At 51.2% G+C, this 23,177-nt stretch overlaps 6 protein-coding genes across 6 annotated transcripts; 2 read left to right on the forward strand and 4 right to left on the reverse strand.

Moving 5' to 3' along the window:
* Positions 1 to 2,945: 2,945 nt before the first annotated feature.
* Positions 2,946 to 4,586, reverse strand: B0T23DRAFT_395723 (uncharacterized protein; the record flags this gene model as incomplete). The annotated part of the gene is made up of 3 exons (XM_062838202.1): positions 2,946 to 4,220; positions 4,294 to 4,419; positions 4,491 to 4,586. The coding sequence occupies 3 exons, from the start codon at positions 4,584 to 4,586 to the stop codon at positions 2,946 to 2,948; spliced, it is 1,497 nt and encodes a 498-aa protein (XP_062692811.1).
* Positions 4,587 to 5,545: 959 nt separating this feature from the next.
* Positions 5,546 to 8,335, reverse strand: B0T23DRAFT_453463 (uncharacterized protein). The gene is made up of 3 exons (XM_062841176.1): positions 7,854 to 8,335; positions 7,630 to 7,773; positions 5,546 to 7,567 (listed from the first exon to the last, which is right to left on the reverse strand). The coding sequence occupies exons 1-3, from the start codon at positions 7,916 to 7,918 to the stop codon at positions 5,893 to 5,895; spliced, it is 1,884 nt and encodes a 627-aa protein (XP_062692812.1). The 5' UTR covers positions 7,919 to 8,335; the 3' UTR covers positions 5,546 to 5,892.
* A 6,670-nt stretch (positions 8,336 to 15,005) lies between these two features.
* On the reverse strand, positions 15,006 to 16,846 carry B0T23DRAFT_140048 (uncharacterized protein). Its single transcript, XM_062832337.1, has 4 exons — positions 16,595 to 16,846; positions 16,392 to 16,495; positions 15,297 to 16,333; positions 15,006 to 15,236 (listed from the first exon to the last, which is right to left on the reverse strand). The coding sequence occupies exons 1-4, from the start codon at positions 16,629 to 16,631 to the stop codon at positions 15,173 to 15,175; spliced, it is 1,242 nt and encodes a 413-aa protein (XP_062692813.1). The 5' UTR covers positions 16,632 to 16,846; the 3' UTR covers positions 15,006 to 15,172.
* Positions 16,847 to 17,842: 996 nt separating this feature from the next.
* On the forward strand, positions 17,843 to 18,774 carry B0T23DRAFT_140094 (uncharacterized protein). Its single transcript, XM_062832338.1, has 2 exons — positions 17,843 to 18,096; positions 18,164 to 18,774. The coding sequence occupies exons 1-2, from the start codon at positions 17,962 to 17,964 to the stop codon at positions 18,323 to 18,325; spliced, it is 297 nt and encodes a 98-aa protein (XP_062692814.1). The 5' UTR covers positions 17,843 to 17,961; the 3' UTR covers positions 18,326 to 18,774.
* Positions 18,775 to 19,425: 651 nt separating this feature from the next.
* Positions 19,426 to 21,508, reverse strand: B0T23DRAFT_140103 (uncharacterized protein). The gene is made up of 2 exons (XM_062832339.1): positions 21,167 to 21,508; positions 19,426 to 21,095 (listed from the first exon to the last, which is right to left on the reverse strand). The coding sequence occupies exons 1-2, from the start codon at positions 21,282 to 21,284 to the stop codon at positions 19,468 to 19,470; spliced, it is 1,746 nt and encodes a 581-aa protein (XP_062692815.1). The 5' UTR covers positions 21,285 to 21,508; the 3' UTR covers positions 19,426 to 19,467.
* A 659-nt stretch (positions 21,509 to 22,167) lies between these two features.
* On the forward strand, positions 22,168 to 22,925 carry B0T23DRAFT_317568 (Mss4-like protein; the record flags this gene model as incomplete). Its single annotated transcript, XM_062835006.1, has 2 exons — positions 22,168 to 22,420; positions 22,540 to 22,925. 2 exons carry the CDS (start codon positions 22,168 to 22,170, stop codon positions 22,923 to 22,925), a joined length of 639 nt encoding a protein of 212 aa, XP_062692816.1.
* Positions 22,926 to 23,177: the final 252 nt, after the last annotated feature.

Raw genomic sequence — 23,177 nt, forward strand, 5'->3', positions numbered from 1 at the left:
ATGCCGAGATGAACAAGGGAACAGCGTTCTGGGCTTCGAAATAGCAAGGAATGCTCATAGCTTATGATGTTTGGGTCCGGCAATTTTGTGATTTTATGAGAAGCGCTTTTTCCACTTTTTATCTTTATTCTTTCGTGTCCCTCTCAGTCACTCGACAGGGATTATCATCCGAAACAAACGAGAACGGTCAAATAAAACAAATCCCGATTGGATCTTCTTTTCTTGGCAGCATACCATTATATCAAAGCAACTTCTGTCGTATATGGCTGTCCTGTCTACTTGATTGAAATGGGAAAGACAAAACAGTGGTATCTCGAAAGACCCCGATCGCGTTAGACGAAGGAACAGGCGGAGGTGGTGTGAAAATAGGCCGGACACGCTTATACCAAACCATACCCAGAGAGTGTCCAGATTATTTTTCACACCACCTGAGGCGGAATGAAGGAGACGGGTACGAACCAGGTAGACCACGTTTGTGTGCAAGTTCTTTTGGCCAATGTAATGTAAATCATGCGCCAAGGACCTTCCTACTTGATTATATAGATAGTTTTGAACCTTTTCAGAGCGATTGGTTGCCTTGCCTCTTCTTATGTGATGACCTGAATACTTGACCGGAGTTAGGACAATCACTCCGCACATACAGAAAGTGGAAAGTTAGTAAGAGAAGTATGGACAATATCTGTCTCGATCCAGGCTTCCTTGAAGCGACCGCTAAGTGCCTCACAATATATATGCCTGATATGTACAGTATATGCTTGTTTGTATGTCAGCCTAGTCCTCCGAGTAAGACTTATTCTCACCAGTTGAGACGCCGGAAGGTCGAAACAATAGGTCACAGTGAAATTAAAAAAAAAAAAAAAAAAAAAAAAAAAAAAAAAAAAAAAAAAAAAAAAAAAAAAAAACCCTTTACATCAGAGGTAGCTTGTTTACAGTAATTTCAAGCCTTTGTTACACATAAACTGAGCATGAAAAGGCCTGAACAAGTTGACAGAAATCTCAAGCTAACGATTTTGTTGAGCGTATATCTACACTATATGCGCCTCAAGTAAGGTGTTATCTTGAAATGCTAAATATCTGCGTATCAAACATCAACAACGGCATCCATATTCTTCGCCCTCCCCCTACCTCCCCACCCAAAATAATCATCGTAATTTCCCGTCTGCGTGACATCCTCTTCATTAGGAAGGAAGCGCCAAAGGCTTGCGAAGCATTAACTCGAGCGACTCTATCGTTGCGTACAGTAATAGTCATTATGTTTAGCACTTTATTACCCAGGTCCTATCAGAGCTGCTCCATGTTGTTCTTCGCGGCGCTCCGGGATTGCCTCTGTTCATTACCTATCCCGACTTTCAACGACAGATTTGTTCTATGTTGCCATGCTATGACACGATCCGAGTATGCGACCGTAAATTTCACCTTCGACATCCGCTCGAGCGAAGAATTGTCCATAGGGCCCCCGCTTGACGATGGCTCTCAATCTGCTGTTTACGATCCGCATCACAGTGTTAAAATCGTTGCAGCTAGGCTGATTGACGATCCAAAGGAGGGTGGGGAAGTCATGGTTGCGAAACGGTGACTGATCCTGTCCTGAGGATTGTTCTTCTGGAAGGCCACGCTCAGAGTCCAAGATCTTGATATTTGCGCGCGACATCGATGTGGCCTTCTGTGGCCACCCAGAAAATCACAATGATGACTTGTTTAGCCAGTATCGTAGACGAGGCATCAGTCACGCGGGATCATCGCCGACATACCTTGACAGCCCGTCCTGACCTTCAAGATCTCAATAGAGCTTGTAGGGGGAAGAACGGTCCTGATGGACTTCGTCACGATGACGTTGATCTTGATGGGTTTGTTCGTTGAGATGCTCATCTTGGTGGGATGCAATTTCGCCAGAACGATGAGGACCAAGTTTCGGTTAATCATGCTTTTCGGGATGGTTGGTGACGATGGATTTGACGATGACCATCGCCTGCGGCATCCCCAACTATGGTAGTTGCATTGACTACCTCAAAGAGCTGCTTGGTTATGTGGTAATACAGACACTATTTGTTGGGGAATGGCGATGGGCTCGCTCACGAGGTGTGAATCTGCAAGGCTTTACATATATATGCCTTGATTGACGCTTACCAGCTCTTAAAAAATGCAAATGAATGGTGGCTGAAGTGATGGTCGGAATGCTAGTCGGTGTTGTGATGTAAGAATCACTGCTATCAAGGTGACCTCAGACGGGCAATCAAGAGGAAGCGTTGTGGAAAACAGCTCTGCAGCTGTCGGTTTCAACGAATACGAGAGATAATGACCCGGAATAGGAACCCCTTCCATAACTTTCCCTTGCGAGTGAAGCATGCGTGGTCCTGCGCGAATGAAGCTCATTTTCCACTGGGTCATGGCGCAATTCTATACAGCAGGTCTAAGGAGCCAACCCCAAGGTATGAACGGCCTCAGTCCAAACTTCTTTTGATTGTACTACCGCTCGTCAGAGCTGGCAATGTCACTGGCAGCCAGACTTCCCTCGAGTTTGATGGTGGCAAGACATTGATAGTATGCAAGAACGCACGGGTATAGGGCTCGGAAAAAGTCAAAGTACGGCATCACCATAAATGTGGCATGTGTCATAGACAATAAGGAGGCTCAACACCTTCGGGCATCACAAAGTAAAATTCATTCATGGTAAATAGACAACTAGATAGCTATCCAGATAGAATAATATAAGTGAAGGGGGTATAAAGGGGGAGGAAGGGGGTTATAAACGAAATGGTACCAAATAAACCAACTCTGCCAGATAACCAACTAATCTAGCATCGTTAAAGTGTGTCGTTTCGAATTCCATGGCATTGTTTTCTTGGTTTCTTTCTTGCAGTTGTTGCTGTTTGTCTCGGTTCGCTTCATCATCATCATCATTATCATCATTATGAGACCCGACTCTTAGGTGGAAAGCCGCCTTACTACTTAGGTAAAGCACCCTTTTCAGGAACCGCGGCCGTAGGGGGTGCAGCAGGAGGAGCGGCGGCACCGGCAGCCTTGGTGTCAACAGGCGAAATGTTGATGGGACTGGCAACGACACCAGTCTCATGGGGAGACGGCGGCAGGGTCTGGGCCTCGTTCAATGTCAGGTTGTTAGTCGCAGCCTCGAGCTTCTTGTCCTCGGTGTCCGGAGTGGGAGTAGTGACCGGGGTGGCTACGCCAGGACCAAGAGCGCCGGCAACATTGCTAATAACATCGAACCACTTTTGGGCTTCTGCGGCGCTGTGGGCCTTGAACTGCAACTCCGAGGTGCCCGCCAACTTGCTGCCGATGCCCTTAGACTTGTCCTTGCCCTTGACATTGAACCTGTCGTCCTTGGGAGCGCCGATAATGGCATCGGGCAGGTAGATGCTGAGTTCGGGCTGGGGGTCCTTGCGCTTGGGGTCGTTGTCCTTGAACTCGTGGAGGTACCTGGCAGGGGTGACGACGTAGTAGCCGGTACTGTAGCCCCACGAGAGCTTGTTGCGAGACTTGCGGTCAAGAGAGCCCTCGATGAGCGCCTTGGTAGAGGGGTTATCAGCGTTGGGAACCAGGGGAAGCAGGTGGCCGAGTTCACGAGGCGGTTCGTTCTCGTTGACGAGAACGTCGGCACTGCGAGCCCGGAATTCCTGCCACTCAAAGTCGGGCGGGATGTTCTGGGAGGTCTGGAGCACTTGGGCGTAGAGACCACGAACATGCTCGGCATGGCCACCGGCGAGCGTGTTCAAGTCCTCCATGGCCTTTTGGATGCTCTTAACAACCTTGACCTCGAATTCCATGAACTGGGCCTGGGCGGTGATGAGTTCGGTGCGATGATTGTTTTCATCCTGGATTTGGTTATGGAGGCGGTAGATGACGCCTTGGCGAAGAACATACGGATCATCGGCTGGATTGAGGTCGGCGCCGCTCGTCGGAAAAGAGGCAACGTGCTGGGAAAGCAGCTCGATATGCTTTTGAGTCGTGTTGCGGGACTTCTCGACCGCCTTAGCTCCCTTATTCAGGCTGTGAGAGAGCCTCTTTGAATAGTCCTTGATTTCGTGGTGCAAGCCCTTCAGGTCGTGGAGGACAGTCTCCTTGAGTTTCTTCTGTGTCTCGAGGTTGCTGTTGATCATGCCCTGGGTATTGGCGCGCAGGACCTCGAACATGGCCGCAACACCGGTGACATTGGTGGCATGCTGGGAGAAGTGATCCCCTTCCCTCAGGGGGTGGGAAATGGCCTGCCGAGCGGTGTGAGTATTCTCAAAGCGCCGTGATACAGAACCATGTACTTGTAGCAGGAGGCTCTCGTACCTTCAAGACCTTCTCGTATTCCTTTGCTTGAGAATGGTGAATCTTTTCAACGGCCTCGACATAGTCTTCCAGGTAGGCGACGGCGTGCTTCCATGCCCGGAGACGCTGGACAAGAATACCGGCGGTCTGGTATAGAAGTGTGTTAGCGACATTTGCCGTGTGGGTGCGCAAAGTCTAGCGAGGGGCTGGAGACGTACGCTGTTGGGATCGAACTCGGGAATGGCCGTGTCATCGCTGGCATTGCTCATCATTGTTGTTTGCCTCGAGGGCGCTGCCGACGCGTTGGCGGACATATTTCTTGGGGGGATCAAAAGCTTGTTCTTGTCGCGAGTCAGCTAAAGGTTGTGTGGGGATGTCTGTTCTACAAGAGTTGCTACTCGCAGTAGTATGTTGATGATGATGGTGGTATGGAATACTGTCGCAGAACCCCTTTTATTTTACTCCAGAGCGAGGAAGACTTCTGCCAAGGGTACTACTCGGCTTGAAAAGATCACGCAAAAAAGGGGCAAGGATGGGTTCGAAGCGAGATCCAAGCGGTTGGGTTCACAGGCTGAAGTGTTCGTCCCAACCCTGTGCAAGCAAGTGGGTGTGACCAGAGTTGACGCGCAGGAGAACAAGGTTGGATGAAGTCATCCAGACCCTGCAAAGGAGGGAACCTTTTTGGCCAGCCTTCTTTCACATCCTCCGTCCTTTCCCCGCCCCCTCTTCATGACCTGGGAACCCCCAAGCAAGCTGGACGGTGGAGTGTCGGGTCCAGTTCACAAGGGAAGGTGGATCTCTTGGGAGAGACTCAGACTATTGGCCAATCGGCCGGCATGCTCAAGTGGAACGCCTTATTGCGACAGTGCAGCATTGGTGCAGCGAAATAGTCTCATAAGTAGGTAGGTACACTAACTCACCGCGAAAGCTCGATTTGAAGCTGAACAACAAAGTCGATTTATCCTTGCGCGGATCATGGCAGATGGTGGTATGACGTATGTCTTGGCCGTGGGGCATCTTGCTCTCCAATCCAGCTGAACCTGGGGGTTCTGGATTGCTTGTCTCCCCCAGTTGCTCCCTCCCCTCTCTTCCTGTGGAGATGTGGCGATTCACTTTCCAGTCTTTTCTAGGGCAACCACGCGAAAAAGGGCATGGCTTGCATCGAAGGGAAAGAGATGAGCGCTGCCCGTTGTACACCATGGCTTCCCATTGCTAGACAACGACATGCTTGATGAAGAAAGTGTGACAACATCTCAACACGTAGCAGAGATATCATTGTTGTATATTGTTATTACTCGATATTGTCCATTGTGAGGAGGGGTATCAGAATCTATGTAGGTGCTAGTTAAAATGCGGGCGCCGCCGGTCCATCTCTCAACAAATATGCCCATGTATAAGCCAGTTCTATCACTACCTATCCGCCGTTCCGAGTCCGCTGCTTTACCCAACTCATACGCTCCCAACCAAAGAGAGAAAAGCCAATAACCAAAAAGAAATCCTTTGTCGCCATCCCAACCTAAACTCCGTGCAGCTATGCCTAATTATTTGACCAGCCAAGAACAAGCCAGATTACCACGGATTTTGATCGCGAAAGAAACACATGCCCCGGCAAACCTCTACTCAATTGGCCTGCATCATCGACGAGTGCCGTCTGCGATCTTCAGACTCTGAATGGGAGTGACCGTGGTGGTGTGAATGCGAGTGATGGATGTGTGGAATGTGCGACAGTGTGAAAGCGAGCCGCGACCGCGCTGACTTGCGCCGAGGTGGTTCCGGACGCGATTGGCTGCGCTCTTCCACTTTGCTTGCACCATCCCCAGCCTCTGAGTGACCAAGTTCCGGTGATCCAGGAGTGGTGCTTCCAGAAGCGCTTGTCGCAGCCACGTAGTCGGGCAGAACCGTGCCCTCGGGGTACACGATGGGCCGAACTGGTGTCTTGACCGCCGTGTGGTAACTCGGGACCTTGCTGAGCTCCATTATGCCCGAAAAGTCCAAGTGTTCTGGCGTATGATATCCCGACATGGCCTCGGCAGTGATATTATCGCCGCTGTTCTGTCGTGTCAGGGGTGCCGACGGAAAGGCCGAACTGTGAACGCTGTCTGCAGGGCCATTGTTGGGCGTGGCCGTCTCCGAGTCCCCATCATGCCACGAGGTGCTGCGGCTCGAAGGCTCCAGGGACACATTCTGTAATCTAGACGTGAGTGCTGCCGGGGGCACCGCCGTGCTATGGCTGTGAAGCAACGCTGCGAGATTCTCGACCGATCCTGCGCGCGAGTGGCCGTACAACGGGCTCGCCATGCCGGCTGGAGTCTGCAGGCCCGTGGGTTCCATATCTTCGTAGAGCTGGTCTAGTGTATGTTCGTCATAGCTCGGAGGGGGGGCCGCGACCACATCCCCAGGCGTTGTCCCATTAGGCATCTGCCTCACCAAGTTACCCTCTTCATCCAAGGGCATGTTGGGGGAAATGAAGATCGAAACAGGCAATGTTGCGCGAAGTTCCGAGATATGCCCATCCGGGTTGTGTAGAGCGAGCACCACCTTCAACTTGTGGCGCACCTTGATGCCGTGAGCGTTGACATCCTGCACACACTTGCCTAGCGTCCGTGGCAAGTCGAGTCCTGTGTTCATCACCCATCCTTCCTGTCCAGTATCTTCAATGACATCTTGCCAATGCTTCTCCCTCTCAATGGGAATCTTCCAAACCGATATTTCCCGTTCCTTCTTGTGTTCGCGGACCCCATAACCTGAATGTGACTGAAGTATGAACTCGTGAACCTCCAGCAGCCTGATGGTGATCTCTCCCAGCTCCAGGCCCTTCAAAAGAGGCGTAAATCTAGTTTGCAAAGGAATCGTGCTGCCAAAAACAACAGCCTTCTTGGGAATCATGATGGAGTACTCAATCTTGTTTGGCCAGATGTTTTCCACGCTCATTGTATGAAGAAATTCCAGGGTTGACGGATCGAGGGTTCGGATGATGCGCAGACGCTTGTAGGCGTGAAGATCGTAAGCGAGCTTGCCCCGTGCTACCGTAGCCTTAAGTTTGTAGGTGAGACTCGCTTCGCGGAGACCTTCGACGCTCTCGGTCATATCTCCCGGCAGCATCAGCTCAAAGGGCCATTCGTAGTTCCCGGCGGGTAATGTAACACCCCTGCTCATGAGGCCATTAGGGCTACCGATGGACTGATTTTCGGCGCCAACACCCACAAAGGGCTTCCATCGGTGCGAGTATATCGTAGAGGTGCGGTCGATCTTGTGGTTCGATATTCCGGCGGCAGTGACTCGAGGGTCGTTCCAGCTGGTCATCATATGTTAGCTTTCAGGGGACATTTGAACCTGGGCTCCACTTTGTGCACCTACCTCATGTGCAGAGTTCCCGTCAATCTTAAATGGACGTCCTCGATTTTCAGCGGCGCTGGTAGGCATAGCACGACGGTGCCTTGCAAAAGTTGGCCAGCAGATTCATGCTCATTGCCGCGGAAGACGATGAAGTCGCTCTCAAGTCTAGGGTTGACTTTGGGTTAGCCACAGCCTTGAGCGCGAGGTCAAAATGCAAGCAATTAGGACGCGGCGCAAAAACATACCGAATGTCAAAGTAGGTGTAGGCATGCTTCCCTGTCACCGAAGTGAAGAAATTGGTGAACGACATGGCCAGCTAGTGTAGGGTGGGTATCCTGGCGATGTGTTTCGTGTTGTGAAAGAGAGAATGGCGAAAGACGGTTGGATATGGCCAGAAACTGGATATGTTTATTTTGGCATTGATGGCAAAGCTCGAAGTGGGATGTAGGGATGTAGTAGTAGGCGGCTATTGGGTAAACAGACGTAGTGGCGACGCTATGAGCGATAACGGCGCATGATATGTGAAAGAGCAAAGGTTGCTTTATGCGATTTCAAAAAAAAAAAAAAAAGAGTATAGTCAAGGATAGAGATGGAGAGAGGACAAAGAAACGAGAGGGAATGGGCAAGCGAGAAGACGAGGTAAAAGAAAGAATGATAAGTTAGACGCTGGGAGGGAAAATAACGACGTTATGGATCCTGTCGAGGTACCAGGGCGGGCGGGCTAAAGACTCTTGCAGAGAACGAAGAGACTCTAGAAAGGGACAGGGATGTAAGGGCGAGTCAAGTGTGGATAAGGCGGAAGCGATTCATAGGTTGGATGGGCAATGAGATGGGGATCGTGATGGGTCTGGAGGATAGGCGGAATGGCGGGCATCCTGGGCCCGGCATGCCCTGGCCCCCCTTCTTCAAGTTTACCTTCCCGTTGCCAGAGTATCCCCACTCTTCAGGCTGGGAAGTGTTACCTTTGGTTACCTCGGCGGGGACCGTGAGGGAGGATGAAGGCTCCAAGTTTAAAGAGGAGCCATCCGGACCTACCTCGTCGACGATGGACTCGCACACTCAGAACTACCTCTACCTACAAGTACCTCTACCTACGAGCGCAATCCTGCACCGCGTGACGGCCGCAACTGCCGCTGAATATGCGATAACTCGGGTGACTGAAAGCAGCAGCCAGCGGGACACCTCAGATATCAGTGAGGGCCAAGACGGTGCCATGATGACATCACAAGCGCGAACCTCTGCTTCTACCTCTACATACTACGTATAAATGATTGGACGCATCAAGACATGAAACGACTGCGGTCGAGAGCGTGATTGGGAGGATGCTGCGCTTCTGCCTTCGTTGTCTCGGGTGTATCAAGACCAGGTTGAAAAGGGACTCGGGCTGCGGATACCAGCGACTTGAAAAAGCCATCCACAATCTGTTCTGTTCAGCGGCATAGGTGTACATCCGCGATACATAGCCGGCTCCCAGCCTGCCACCCGTTTACGAGCGGTGTTCCACTTAGAATCAAAGCTCGATAGAATGAAGTCTACTGATCAAGTCGAGGTTGTTGAGATGGCATTGACGCAATGGATGGGAGCGCCATCTGTCACCGTGACAAAAGACACATGAGACTGAAAGCATCGATCTGTCCCTATCGACGGGATGTTGGTGTGGGGGCATATCGATAGCGTCATTCAGTTGGGAGGGCTTTCGTGCATCCTTGTCAACACTGGGCTGAGGTAGCTCGGGTAGGTACCCAGGAGTACCTGCGCATGCAAGTAAAAAAAAAACGGAATCTCGAAGATCGTGAGGGAAGGGTCGGAAAAAAAAAAAGGCGGCGGGAACCTGGCGCCAAGAGGTCGCTACTCGATAGGGTTACACACCTACATATAGACCAACATCAGCATGGAATAGGGTCCCTTCTTTATTCCCGCCACTCGCACACCCAAAGCAATTCCTTGCGCCCGAACTTTCGAGATGCTACCATAGTGAAGTTCTCCCTCAAATGTTCACCTATTCCCAGGCAAGGTGCTATATGGCCGTCAGGCCTTGAAGTGCCACTATTATTTTGTGTCAAATGCTCAGCCTCGCTGATTGTCGAGTCGAACGGAGCCACGAACCTGTGTCAGCTTCTAGAACGAGTGAAGGAAAAACCGAAGTGCCCCCACGCCGGCAGTTCTACACTACAGTAAGAACCCCTGCTTTTGCAACTAATGCCGGCAGCCCAGATTTTTTGCAAAAGAGGGGGGTTTGCAAAAGGGAGGACAGGAGTATAGACTAGGTAAGAGTCTTCTAGCCACTTAGTAATGGTTAGAGGTATTAAAAAGTGGATCCCCTAGAGCTATTAGACCCCGGTATACGGGTATAAGAGTGCCCGCCCCACCAAATTCGACCCCTGCTTTTGCAAATCCGGGCCGTTAGCGTTGCAAATTGTAGGTTGCAGGAATTACCACCAGAGGGAATGCAGGCAGTCGAAATCTTTTGCAAAAGGGGGGATTTTGCAAAAGGAGGGGGTTGCAAAAGCAGGGATCTTCACTGTACCAGATAGACTCCTGGGAGAAATTCCCCCAATTGGTTAGGATGGACACCACAACTAGTGTCGACACGCGGCAAACGACGCCGCTGAGACCAATCACAAGTGCATGTCAAGGTCATCACACATTGGTGAAGAGAATCGCGATGCTGTTTTGATAACATGTTGGTCACAAGCGAACAATGGATGATAACAAGTGCAAGCCTAACTCGTTGTTGAGCTCTGTGTTCTGTTTGCTACCATTGAGAGCATGTGTTGGTGATTCTGGCTCTGTCGATTCTCCCTGGCATTGAACCCCTCTCTCTGGGTAGGGACCTCTAGAATGTTGATCATCGATGGCGCCATTGACGGAAATTCGAATCAGCCCATCGGATGCAAGTGTCAGTCAAGCAGGTCGAGGCATCAGCCGTTTTTGCTCCATCGACAAATCACACAGCGAACAGACCTGTCAGGTACGCATAAAATGGCAGATCCCCAATTTGTGCAACATCCACAGGATGAGGGTCGAACCGTTCGTCTGCGACTCTGGCGTCGGATGCCGGAGCCAGACGAGGGTCCCGGTTGCGGCAAAGTGGGCTGGTGGGGGGGCGGGCCCTCCTTGTCCGAAACGCGGTAGACGATGCCGACTGACGCCGAGCCACACGAGCCTCACCGAAGCCAGGAAACCGCTGCTCCAGCGGGAAGCTCGACTCCATTCAAGGGGATAGGAACTACCTAGATCGCCCCGTTGTTTGTCTGTTTCTTTTTGCAACCTTAGGTTGGCAGCAAAAGGCAGTCATGCGACGATCGTAACTCATTGGCAGGAAGGGGAAAGGAGCCAGTGACAGCCAGCAGCGGTACTTTGATCATACATTGAAGCAGCTAGAGGTTACGAGGTACCCTCCCATCACCAACAACAAATACATAACAACACATTTTCCAACCATCAGTGGCTTTGACACAGAGCCGATTGGCCACTATCATCGCCGTACTTGTCGATCTCCCGGGCATTAACCTTCAAAGCCAAGACGAGGCAAAGCTGGAAGCGAGCTCCAACCAAGATCCAGATCCGTCGTAAACACGAGCGGCCGAACAAGGTTTTTTTTCCTCAAATCCTCCACTCTAGCCGGCCCTTCTCCTCCAGTGAAACGTCGATGCCAGTGCCTTTTCCATCTCAATGCTTGAGTCATTATTCCGCAGCAAATACACTACAAAAGAGCCCCGGGTCAGAGATTTCTAAACACACCGCCAGATGTGGGCGAGATCCCTCCTGCGTTGTGCAGGTGGGGACCATGCGATAACCCTCAGAAGCTGAACTTTTGGACCAGACGGCGCCCCTCCGAATATTCAGACGTGGAAGTCTCTTGGGAGGCTTTGATAAACTCCAATATCACGTCATGTATGTTATCGGCGGGATTCGTGGTGCTACGGTATGTAATGTATGATTTTTCCTGCCTCTACTGTTGCCCCATCGTTGCCGTTCTCATCAGCCCTATGAGAAAAAAAAACACGAACTCTTCAAGTTGCTGCATGGACGCAAATCGAAAAAAGGACATTAGCCGCTCCCGTTCAGTGGGTCACCGGCAGACTCCCAGGGCTACGTTACAGGATTGCGGACCATTACATTTTCGGCCCTTCTTTTACGGCATTTGCCCCTGCATTGCACTACAGCATTGTCCCTAGTATCTACATGGGAATCCGGGCAGTTATCTCCTTGCACTCAAAGGGGATTCTGCAGAGTGAGAGAGGGGGGAGGGATATCACCTATGCTCCGAGTACACTATCTCACTATCTACTATGTATACTAGTAGTCTAAAGGCACCAATCAATCACTTCCCTGAATTTGGAATAAAGACCTCTCGGGCTGTTTGTGGCGTCGATTATACACCAAGTGGAGGAGGGTCTGCTGGGAATGTCTTTGCCGTCGCTTATCGAGCAGCTCCCTTCCTATAACCGGCTCACAGATTTGCGATCTAGACACAATATGACACCCAATTCATATTGTCAAAGAAGAAATCGTAACATGCCATGATTTAGGCAGATCGTCCAGTGTATCATTGCCACTGCACAGTATCGACCGATGCTCCCAACCTCATCATAAGAACCGGAGTTTACATACCACCGATTATCGCACGTGCAAAGGCTGTGATTTGTACATATGTAGTAGCTGTTCATAGCAAAGACGTGGTGTTCGACTACCGACGGACCAAGGTTCGAGCCCATCGTCGGGATGTCGAGGAGGCAACCGTCACCGCGGCGCGGAAATCGACCCGCTTTTTCCATTGCGATAAGCTCGAGTCCAGCCTTTGTCAGGGACCATTCATCGAGACATGTGAAAACGGCGTGTCTTTCAGCAACAAAACAACCGCAGATAATGGGTTGAGCCAGCCACTTAGCTCCTCTCCCCTTGATTTTGTTGCCGGTCTGAACCAGTCAAGGTTGATGCATCAACCTTTGTGTTGTACTTACCACGTACTGCGTAGCTGTATTCATTCGAAACCCGGGATCACTCCGGCAGCTGGAAATCGTCCGGAACATGTGCAGCTCTTCCAACCGCCTATCCCTTTAACGGTGAAAATGGTCCATTTTGTGCCAAGACCAAATCTGGCCAATCGGCTGGTCTTATTTTATCCACCTTTACATCTGTGCCCATGCAGCTACCTCGCTTTCACCAGCTTTTGCAGCACTTTTGTCACTGCAGAAAATGTGAGGGCAGGTATGGAGCAGTCAGGGGTATACTCGACCAATGCGCTCTCAGGATTTGCCGGCTAGCGCTGCTTGGCTGCATCAACAAAGTCGCTAAGTACAGCAAGTCTCCAAAGTCTTGGCACAAAATGGACCATTTTCACCGTTAAAGGGATTGGTCCTCCCATCACATGTTGGAATGATAAAACAACAGGGACCCAGCCTCGACATCCACCCAAGAAAAACAGATTCAACGAGCCAGTGTTATCTCCGGTCCGCCCTTCAACTTGACAGCAACTGCATAGAAATGTTCTGGAAGCCCATCTTACCAACACACACACACACACAAATACTGCACCCAAGGGCGGCTTGGCGTGCGATATTGCAAATCCGTTAGCGGCGATGCTCTTCGAGATACGACATGTGAACTTTCACTTTTCACCTTGAGAATGTGATGGCATGCGACTTATGAGGAGCGATACTATGCTGTTACGTTATCAGCTTTCGAGTATTCTATCGCTTTCCTTATCGATCGTTAGACCAAGATTCTGGACCAGTTCACGTGGTGGCAAAACGGACTGCATTTGAAATTCATGGAGGTTTACAGGCGAAGAGAGTGTGTCTTTTAACCGAAACTCGTTCGGGCTGGAATTGGGAGCGGCGTATAAAGAGAGTCCATGGAGGGTTGCAAGCAGAGAAACTTTCCTCGAGAGGCGGCGACTGATACGAACTACTCAGCGGCTAGAGGAAAGTGGATGATACATATGAGGGTAGCCTATCATTCTCTTTGCTTCCTCTTTTCACCGTGATGTTGGGTGGCGAAGATTACCCATGGTGGTGAGTGACATCGTTTTGGCTGTTGGGATGCGATCAACTCTGTATGTAACTGCTCAGCCACCGTCGACTCGTTGAATGAGAGATCATCCCATCCATATCTGTGAAACCGAGCAGTGAGGCAGGATGTCCTAACATTAATGCGCCGTCATATTCCTTTGGTTTGTCGGTTGGTCGACGAGACTCAAGATTTACACTGGCATGTTGGAAAAAAAAAAAAAAATTTTTAAAAAAAAAAAATTTATAAGAAACCGGTCTATGACATCGATACTGCACGGCATAACAACTACCACGCAAACCCCCTTAACCGAAAGACACTACGACTATCTTATGGACAGAGCATTATTGGGATTTGCCTACTTCACAATGGCATGGTATTTCGGATGTTCAGTTTCCTTACGTTCTAAGGCGGGAGATGCGACACATCACAAATGCTCTTGAGGGATCATCGCCCATCGATTCTGGCTTTGATCCGCGAAAATGGTGCTCCGGCCTTTTCTCATGTTTCAAGATAAGATACTACTGTGCGTAAGTCGGAGTATAACCACATTTGTAGCCTGACTATGGGGGTAAAGCCCTTGGGCGAGACTGATCTTCCTCGGGTCACTCAGCTACCAGGATGATTATGCCCGTCATATATCGTGACACATACTATCCTCTCCGTGCACCCTTACTTTCAGTGTAGTTTGGTCAACATTGCGCGGCAGGAATTGCTACAATCTGCCTGAAAGCTACAAACAGCTACACATATAGAAAATGCTTTTCATCGAAGTCATACAACAGGATTAACTTGGCCTCCTTGCTGACCGGCACATGTGAGTGGTATATATGACCTTTTGCATACAACGCATTAGTACTGTTTGATCTTGTGTGCGCTCCGTGACTTGTTTGCTGAAGTGCTGGTGCTATTTCTGTTAACAACATTGTAGGTAATGCTGTTTGTTGACCGCCGAGATTGCATCCTTGAGAGATGGGAGACGTTCAGGTGGTGAATGAAGCAAACAAGAATTCACGGTATATCATTTCTCTTACGTCCTCATTCAAGCACATTGGAGGTAGGATGATCCTAATATTCTGCATTAGGGTCCAATTCGGTCCAACGTCTTACTGCTTGCTTTCCAAACACGTGCCGCTGCGCAGTCTGATGAGACCAAACATCGCCCTTCTCGCCTTTCACTCAATCCAAATATACCTCAACCTGGAACCTCACTGATTGCTGATCCTCCGTCATGATGAAAAGCCCAAAGACGCCCAAAAGAGATGTAGAAACGTAGAAACAAGAAAGCAAACCCAATTCCATGCATGTCATCGTTAGAAAAGAAAACGCCGAGATAAAAAGAACGGGGGAAGATAGCGCAAGAAAAGTCGTAAAAACCCAATGAACGTAGCAACCCTGGTTTGCCCAAGTAGGGCTAGTACGCTCATGTGGCTTATGCTGTGGTCCTCTTCATATGCTTGTGCACGCGGCTGCGTTCAGGAGCTCAGAAGGAGTCGTCATCGTAGATCGCCTGTCGTAACCTCGCTGCTTAGGTATATCCACTTTTTCTTTACTCGATCATCTTAACGTAGTTGCTGGGAAATGTGCCATGTCTTGTGCCGATCATGCCAGTCCTGAGAAACACGTTAGTACGATAATGCCAATGTCATTAATATGCCACGATGTGTACTCACCACCAGTCATTGTCGCTGTCGGTTTTTTTGAGGATAGTGATGATCTCGCCCTTTTGGAAGCCCAAGTCTCCAGGTTGGTCCGCATTGAACGTGTAAAGAGCGACAGCCTCGTTCTTCTTCATCAAGGCTTGTTTGCTCGCGTAGTTCGGCTTCGGTGCAGCCGGCCGCCCCGGGCCAACCTTCTTGTCGGCGGCCGCCTGCTGGGCCGCTGCCGCGCCGTAACCACCGCCGAATCCACCTCCATTGGTGTCATTCCGGCCGTACTGTACGGATGCCCTGTTATTCGAGAAGCCACGAGGCTGCTGGTCGTACACATCATCCTGCCACGTGGACGCGCGCTTGGGTCGGCCAAACTCGTCGTGTGCTTGTCCTCCCGATCCACCCGATGCCCCATAACCGGAATCGCGAGTTTGGCCCTCGCCGTAGGCATTCCCTGTCCTGTCGCCCCATACCACGCTGTCATGGGTGTTGTCGTAGACGGGCTGGTCGTTATACATCCGGTCATCGAAAGACCCCGAGGACATGCCAGCAAAAATCCGTGAGTTGAGTATGCTGAGGAGAGGAGCGGCTTGCGGCGGGGGGCGCTCGGCTCCCGAAAGGAGCTCCTTGGCGGAAACCTGACGACCATAGAGCTTTGCATTGGCGTCTTTTCGCTCGATTATCATAGAACCTTCGAGAGACACGCCAGCAAACAAGCCCTTGGTCTTGGAATAACTGAAGATGCCCGCTACGCTTCTCAGCGAAGCGGCTCCGGCGGCCTCGGCATTTCTACCGACAGGCCCGGCCGCGACCGAAACGTTACCACCAAGTGTAAGTGACCCAGCCTGGGCGAAGGTTTTTACGGCGCTCGCGTCGTTGAGAATGAAGACGAAATCTGTAAGCTCGAAACCGATCTGACCGCCGAAGCCGGCACCACCCGTAGCAATGGCGGTGGGTGCAGACCAGCTGCCGTCGGGGAGGCGGGCGACTACCAGACCGCTACCGAAACGGGCAGATCCGAGGAAACCAGCTTTGATGACGGTGAGTATAGCAAGACCCTAGGAGAACATTAACCACCTGGTCGCTTTCGTTGAGGTTGCAGATGCTGTTTCGTACCTTGGCATTCGCGAGCACAGATGGCGGTATCACCTTGTCGGGACCAAAGGCTTGTTTGGGCTCGATGAAGGACGCGAGGATTTTACCGCACTTCTTACATTCCGCTGGTTACAGACATGTTAGGTTGTCGGATTCGGCGAAGCGAAGGGGAGTTGCGGGGTCGGGCTCTGGACAGCACGGGAACCCCGGGGACACAAACTCACACGAAAGTGACGACGGAAGAGGGTTGTTGATACCCATCTTGAAGTGTCGAAGCGGAACTCCCTATAGCGGACTGGCGCGGGTCTTGAAGGGCGAGGGCGTGTAGAGCGGCTGCGGTGGGAATGCCGTGGAAATGCGACAGCGACAGCAAAATATTAGAAAGAAAGAAAGAGATGGAGTTCGTCAGTCAATTCTCGGGACACTGGCCGATCAATGCCTGCAGGCACACTGGCAGGCAAGCAAGTAAGCAGATCAGCCCAGTCAATTTCTTGTGTAAATGCGAGGTTGGTACCTGGGCGTCCCCACAACGGCGGTTTGTCAAGATGCTGGGGAGATCCTTGGGGTCACTTGTTGTTCGTGATGAACGATCTTGTTCCCGGAGGATAAGCTTTTGTTCCTGCTCTTTTGTTGGTGTAATTGTCCGTTGAGAGTTTTTTTTTTTCTCTCTTCTTCACAGATCGGAGTAACTGATGAGCGAGGCTAAACAGTGGCATGGAATTTATCGATCACAGCCAACATTGGATCCGATGTGGCGGGTGAAAGGGAAGTACTTCCATGGAAATGGAAGCTGGAGCTCGTGCCGCGCGTCATGTGAGAACTGTAGAGGTAGCACTGGACCCTCGATCACTGGAGCCGCTGGGATGGGCTTGGGCAAGCACTGCCGTGGGCTGTGCAGTAGTGTACACCACTGTAGAGGTACCTCTACCTAGGTACTTTACTCCGTCCCTGCGCCTTCCACGTTGAATACCCGGGCCTTGTCCAGCGGGCAGAGCAGAGCGGGCGTTCGTCGTTAGGTGACTGACTGACGGGACCCAAAGTTGCAGTGGCCCGACCACTAGCACAATGAAAGGCTCCAGCAGGCTCCGCTCCCCCCGAAAAGGACCCCGCATTGACCATGCAAGTGCTTTACGCGCAGCCACACGTAAATGGCAGAAACTGACATCATTCGCGACTAGGAGGCCGTAGCTGTGGCTGGTGTATGCATCAAACAAACTGCAGTGAGCCGGCCGCCCCCATCATGATGGATGCATGATCCCGGTGTCCTTTCGTTGTGACCCTGAACTAACTGAGTGCATCTGGAACCTGCTGCAACCTACCCCCTTTCGATATCCCCATAGCACTCGGCAATAGGAACACCACGGCGTCACTCCGAACAACGGACGCTGCAAGACACCGAAGCCGACCCCCGCGCGCGCGACAAAATAACACGTTATAACATCTACGAAAATACGAAATTCGGGCCATATTAGCGAGTTCCGATTAACCCGATACTCAAAACTGACAGTCAGTGAACCTCCTACACGGCCGCTGAGCGAGTCGCAACACACGACTACGACCACAACACAACCCCCCCATTACCATTATCAAAATGTCCGCAAACTACGAGCGCGAGCGCCAAAACAATGCGCGCCTCGACGAACTAGCCTCCAAGGTTTCTGCCCTTCGAGGTGTAACGATTGACATTTACGACCAGGCGCGCAACCACGAAGTTATTGACCAAACGGTACGGTTCCTTTGATTTTACCCTGCATAAAATAATAAAACTAACAAGTCCCACCAACAACAAACAGACTGATACCTTCTCCTCCATGGGCTCTCAACTCAAAGGCTCCGCCACCCGTCTAGGCCGCATGGCCGCATCGGGGAACAAGGTCGCCATCCTCAAGCTCTCGGGTATTCTTATTGGGAGCTTCCTGGTCATTTACTATCTTTATCGACTTTTTGTTGGTTAAATGATTCGAAAAAGTCACGACGTGGGAGAGGGCTAAACTCGTTTGAGTATTGGGTCTATTGGGTCTATTGAACTTCGACATGCGGATACATGCCCGGAAGCGAAAGGAAGGGAGGTTCTCTTCATCGGGTTCACTACAAGAACACAGGGCGAAGGATGTAGAGGGCGGAACGGTTCGATTAACGACAAATATCAGGAATGATAAGACGGATGCGTGCGAAGCCGGACATCAAGACAGGATGGAGTTTGTCCGGATAGCTTGTTGGATGTTGGAGTTCTGGCACAGGCGATGTGCAGTCCGCTTGCTCCAGAAAAGCCGCTACTAGTATTGCGCAGAGGAGGTGCAATGTAGGGTGGGGCAATGGATGGGAGGGCAGCAGGTCACGCAGGACCGTAGGTCTGTGTTTTGGTGGATTCTGAACGAAGTGTGGATTTTGGTTTACAGACTGGGCTTAATGTTTTGTCTCGACAATAGGCGGGTAGATGCAAAGGCATAGCAATGGCGTTGACGGTTCGGTTTTGTTTGTTTATTTGGGATTTGGTTACTGCGTGCCTTCAGTTACGTTGTCATTGATATGTCGTGACATATAAGCCAGACATCGACATTTCTCAGTCCCATCCTTCATTTTTTTCATTTTCAAACTTCAAGGACACCGAAAGGACATCAATGAGGGCAACACGCACCTTACGAAAAATAGGAGGATCCTACATGAAAGTGCATTACTTTTGCCCTACCAACGAACAATAACCTGTTGTCTATAATGTGAATATGCCAAACCAAAACATGACTTGCTGATGTAAGCATGACTGCGTTGTTCATCATTCCCCTATTTGTCTTGCATAAACCATCATTTGCCTAACTCTTAACTAGATCAGACTCCCACAGCATAACTATGACATGGTGCTCGTGGACAGCATCCCGTTTCCGGTTAGGTGGTATAGAAGAAAAAACAAGTTCGGACGCTTGATGGGTCTGGTTTGGTATAAGCTTGTCCGAGCTATTTCTCACATCACCTGCCGGTTGATTATATATGTACATGGTCGGCATCAGGCTCGATGACAACAGCAAAAGACCCAGTACACTGCACTCAGTTACCTCTGAACCCCATATCAGAGATCCCTGAATTGCCGTTCTAAGGTTTTTTATTGCCAGACGTTTGAGAACAGGTCGTCACTGCCACCAAACCCGGTAGCCGGCTTGGATCCGCTCGGAGCAGCTGGTGTGGTAGTGCTGCTCATCCAGCCCCCAAACTCCTCATCGGCCGCCACCTTTGGTGCTGGCGCAAAGCCGCCCGAAGCGCTGGGGACAATAGGTTGGCTTGCGAAGGAGCCGCCGGTAGTGGAGGTGGTGGTGGTGCTGTTGCCCCATCCAAAATCGTTAGAAAGAGGGATAGAGGTAACAGGTGCTGGCTTGGGCGGTTCAGGAGCCGCAGGCTTGGGGGGCTCAGGGACGGAGGCCCACTCGTTGGAACCCCATACACCTGCATCTGACCAGGCGTTAGACGTCGCAATAGAGGCAAGAGGGTTTGGTGTTGTTGAAGTAGCGGCTGCAGGGGCCGGCGTGGTTGCGGCGGGCTTGGAAAGGTTAAATGCGGAGCTGAAGTCAGATGAAGGCTTCGGGGCGGCGGCCGAGGGAGGAGCGGTAGTAGTAGTAGCTGTTGTGGAAAAGTCAAACAGGTCACCGAGGGCGGAGGAAGCGGGCGCGGGCTTAGAGGCTGGCGCAGGAGAAGGGGTTGATGAGAAGCCCAGTGGGCTGCTGATGGACTGCTTGGATTGGTGGGAGGATGTGGCGGGCTTGGAGTCGAAGAAGCTGCCACCGCTTAGGCCGGAAAAGGCATTGTTGCTAGTCTGGGACGAGGGTCGGGGAGATCCAAAGCTACCGAGGCTAGCAAAGGCATCGGTTTGGGCGGGCTTGGGGGAGGGTTGACTGTTGAAACTGAGGCTATTGAAAGCATCATTAAGCCCACTAAAAGCATTTTGGGTCTGGGACATGCTTGGGGAGGACATGCCGCTCATTCCGCTAAAGGACCCTGAGTGAGAGTGTGAGGGCGCGGCTTGCTGCTGTGGACGAGGTGCACTGGCATAAAGAGAGAGGATAGACTGCTTGAGATCGGGACGCGACTGGTTGGTACCACCCGAAGTACCCGTCGTACTAGCGGGCCTTGGGGGCGCTGCAGTTTCCGTGCCGAAGAAATCCAGTCCCAAAAGCGAAGCATTTGAGCTCGTAGCCTTGGGCGGGGCAGGCTCGGCCTTCGGGGGCACCTTTGACGCTGTCGGTCCGGTGGTGCTGGCTCTAACCGGAATCGGGTCGGCACCAATAAGGTCGGGTACGGGAGCCGGGGCCGGAATAGGGGCGGGGACAGATCGTGAGGCCGCAGTCGGAGTGCTGGACTGGCCGCGAAGAGATCCGTTTCTCTCCAGAGTCTGCTTCTCCTTCACCACACTCAGCGGGACATCATCGTCACCCTCAGCATCTAGTGTCGAGGGATCTGGCATCGGGCCATCCATTACCCATCTCTTGAGCTCGTATTTGGTGCGAATAAAGTTCTCGATTTTCGATTCGGAGGGGACGTGGCCCTGAGCCAGCTTGGCCTCCCAGTACTTGTTGGCGCGAGCATTTCCCCAGTTCAAGACACTTTGTAGCTGCTCGTCAGTCCAAGCATCGAGGTCGACGGACTTGACACGGCTGATGTGTGTACCCATTCCACGGTGAATGCCCGAGCAGCGGATGCAAATAAAGACGCCGAGGTTCCAGCTGGCCCATCGTGGATCTGTGTGTATGCGACATTATCAATAGCCTGGCCTGGTAATGACGATGGTCGGATTCCCAGCAGAAACTTACGCTTGTTGCGCTTGCAGTCAGCGCACACCTTGTTGGCCTCGAGTTTCAGGAGCGACTTGATCGTCTGCTGGTTTTTGGCTGCCCGTTCGGCAGCGGGGTTCGGCGGGCGTCGAGACATGGCGATGTGTTCGCAATAAACAGTTGCTTTGCCGTGGGTTTCTGGATGGGAGAAGGAATCCGGGCCGGCTGGGATTCGGAGGACAGGTTGCTGTCGAGTCGTTGAAATGTAGTCGGATTGGGTGGGCTGTTCAACGACCTACAGAAAAGAATGGCTGGCCCGGACATATCAATGCAGAGACTCAGGAGTGTCCTCCACTGCAATGCGCCCAGGCCCCGTCAATGATGGCCGGGGACCGCCACTATCAAGGTCCAACAGGGGTCAGCTGGCGCCGTTTAAACAACACCGCCCTTTGATCGAGCGTTGCGTGTTATTGGCACACGAAGCAAGCCACTTGTGGCTTGAATAACACAAATACACTAAGTATAGAGGTGCTACTTTTGTATCTTGACAGATACTGTGTATATCATCCTCCCTCGAGTTTATGGCTGTGGTAAGCAGCACTGCAGCGTTGTAGTCCCGCATGGAACAGTCTGGGCGGGTATTATAGACCTATATACCTATCGGACATCGGTAGTTAAATCTACGGAGGCTTGTCACCGTCTTATGAGCAAGAGTGATCGATACCTTGGGATGTCGAAAGCCACAGCCATGAGTGACATCAATGCTTTGTTTTTCCATACTGTAACGGGATCGAGTCTGTGACGCAAGACTCCGATCCCAACTTACAGCGAGAGGTTACTAGTGTAATAACACTACATACCCTGTCATTTCTGGGGCAACTTCAAGCAGATAAATCCATATTGGTTCTATTTCATTCGCATGTGATTTGTAATTCTAAACCTCAAAAGACAATTCTAAGGTGTGAATGTCAATGATTTGGTCGTCGATAAGAACATACGAACACCTGAGGCTATCCAACATCCAGCAACAGTTGACCTTCATGTGTTACTATCTCCAAGCCGCCAACCTTCTCCGCATTCTGCGCACTTTGTCCACCTTCACACAGAGGCGACGCATACCGCAACACGCATCATTCAGAACCGGAAACAACATAATCCTAAAGTCTTCCATGCCTACGATTCCCTTTCTGGGCAGCTTCTTCGGTTCATCCTCCTCGTCATCATCCCAAAAAATGCCCGAGAACTATCCCGTTCAAAAGTCCGCCGACGAGTGGCGTGCGGTTCTCAGCCCTCGTGAGTTGCCTCCCCAAATCGTAACCCATATCAGCACGACTTTCATCTCACCAGCCCCCACTTCCCTCAAATCTAATCTCAATCATCACATCATTAATACTTACCATAAAAAAAAACAGAACAATTTCGCATCCTTCGCGAGAAGGGCACAGAACCTGCCGGCACTGGCAAGTTCGACAAGCACTACCCCTCCGCAGGCGTCTACACCTGCGCCGGGTGCCACGCGCCCCTGTACAAGGCCTCGCACAAGTTCAACTCGGGCTGCGGCTGGCCGGCCTACTTCGACACCATTCCCGGGGCCGTGACGCGGCACGAGGATCGCACCTTTGGCATGACGCGGACCGAGATCGTTTGCAGCAACTGCGGCGGACACCTGGGCCACGTCTTCAAGGGGGAAGGGTTCAATACGCCGACGGACGAGCGTCATTGTGTGAACAGTATTTCTTTGTCATTCAGTGAGGAGGATTCGGCTGCTGAGAAGAAGGGGGACGGGGAGCGTAAGTGAGGTGAGGTAAGGTCTGAGTGATCGAGATAGTTTAGGGATGTATGTAGGTAGTGGAGAAAAGATATCAGATTGCATTCAAAGCCTTCACTCGAGGTGAAACGATACTGGAATTGGGTAAACTTCACATCTGCAAGAAGCATCGAGAGATAAGTTGTATGATGGAACCCACAATGAAGAAAAAAAAGAAGAAGAAGAAGAAGAGAAAGAAGAAAAAGAAAGATATACCCTGCAGGGGACGAGGTTACGGGCTGT

The sequence above is a fragment of the Neurospora hispaniola genome, assembly GCF_033458365.1.
Source record: "Neurospora hispaniola strain FGSC 10403 chromosome Unknown B0T23scaffold_4, whole genome shotgun sequence".
NCBI lineage: Eukaryota > Fungi > Ascomycota > Sordariomycetes > Sordariales > Sordariaceae > Neurospora > Neurospora hispaniola.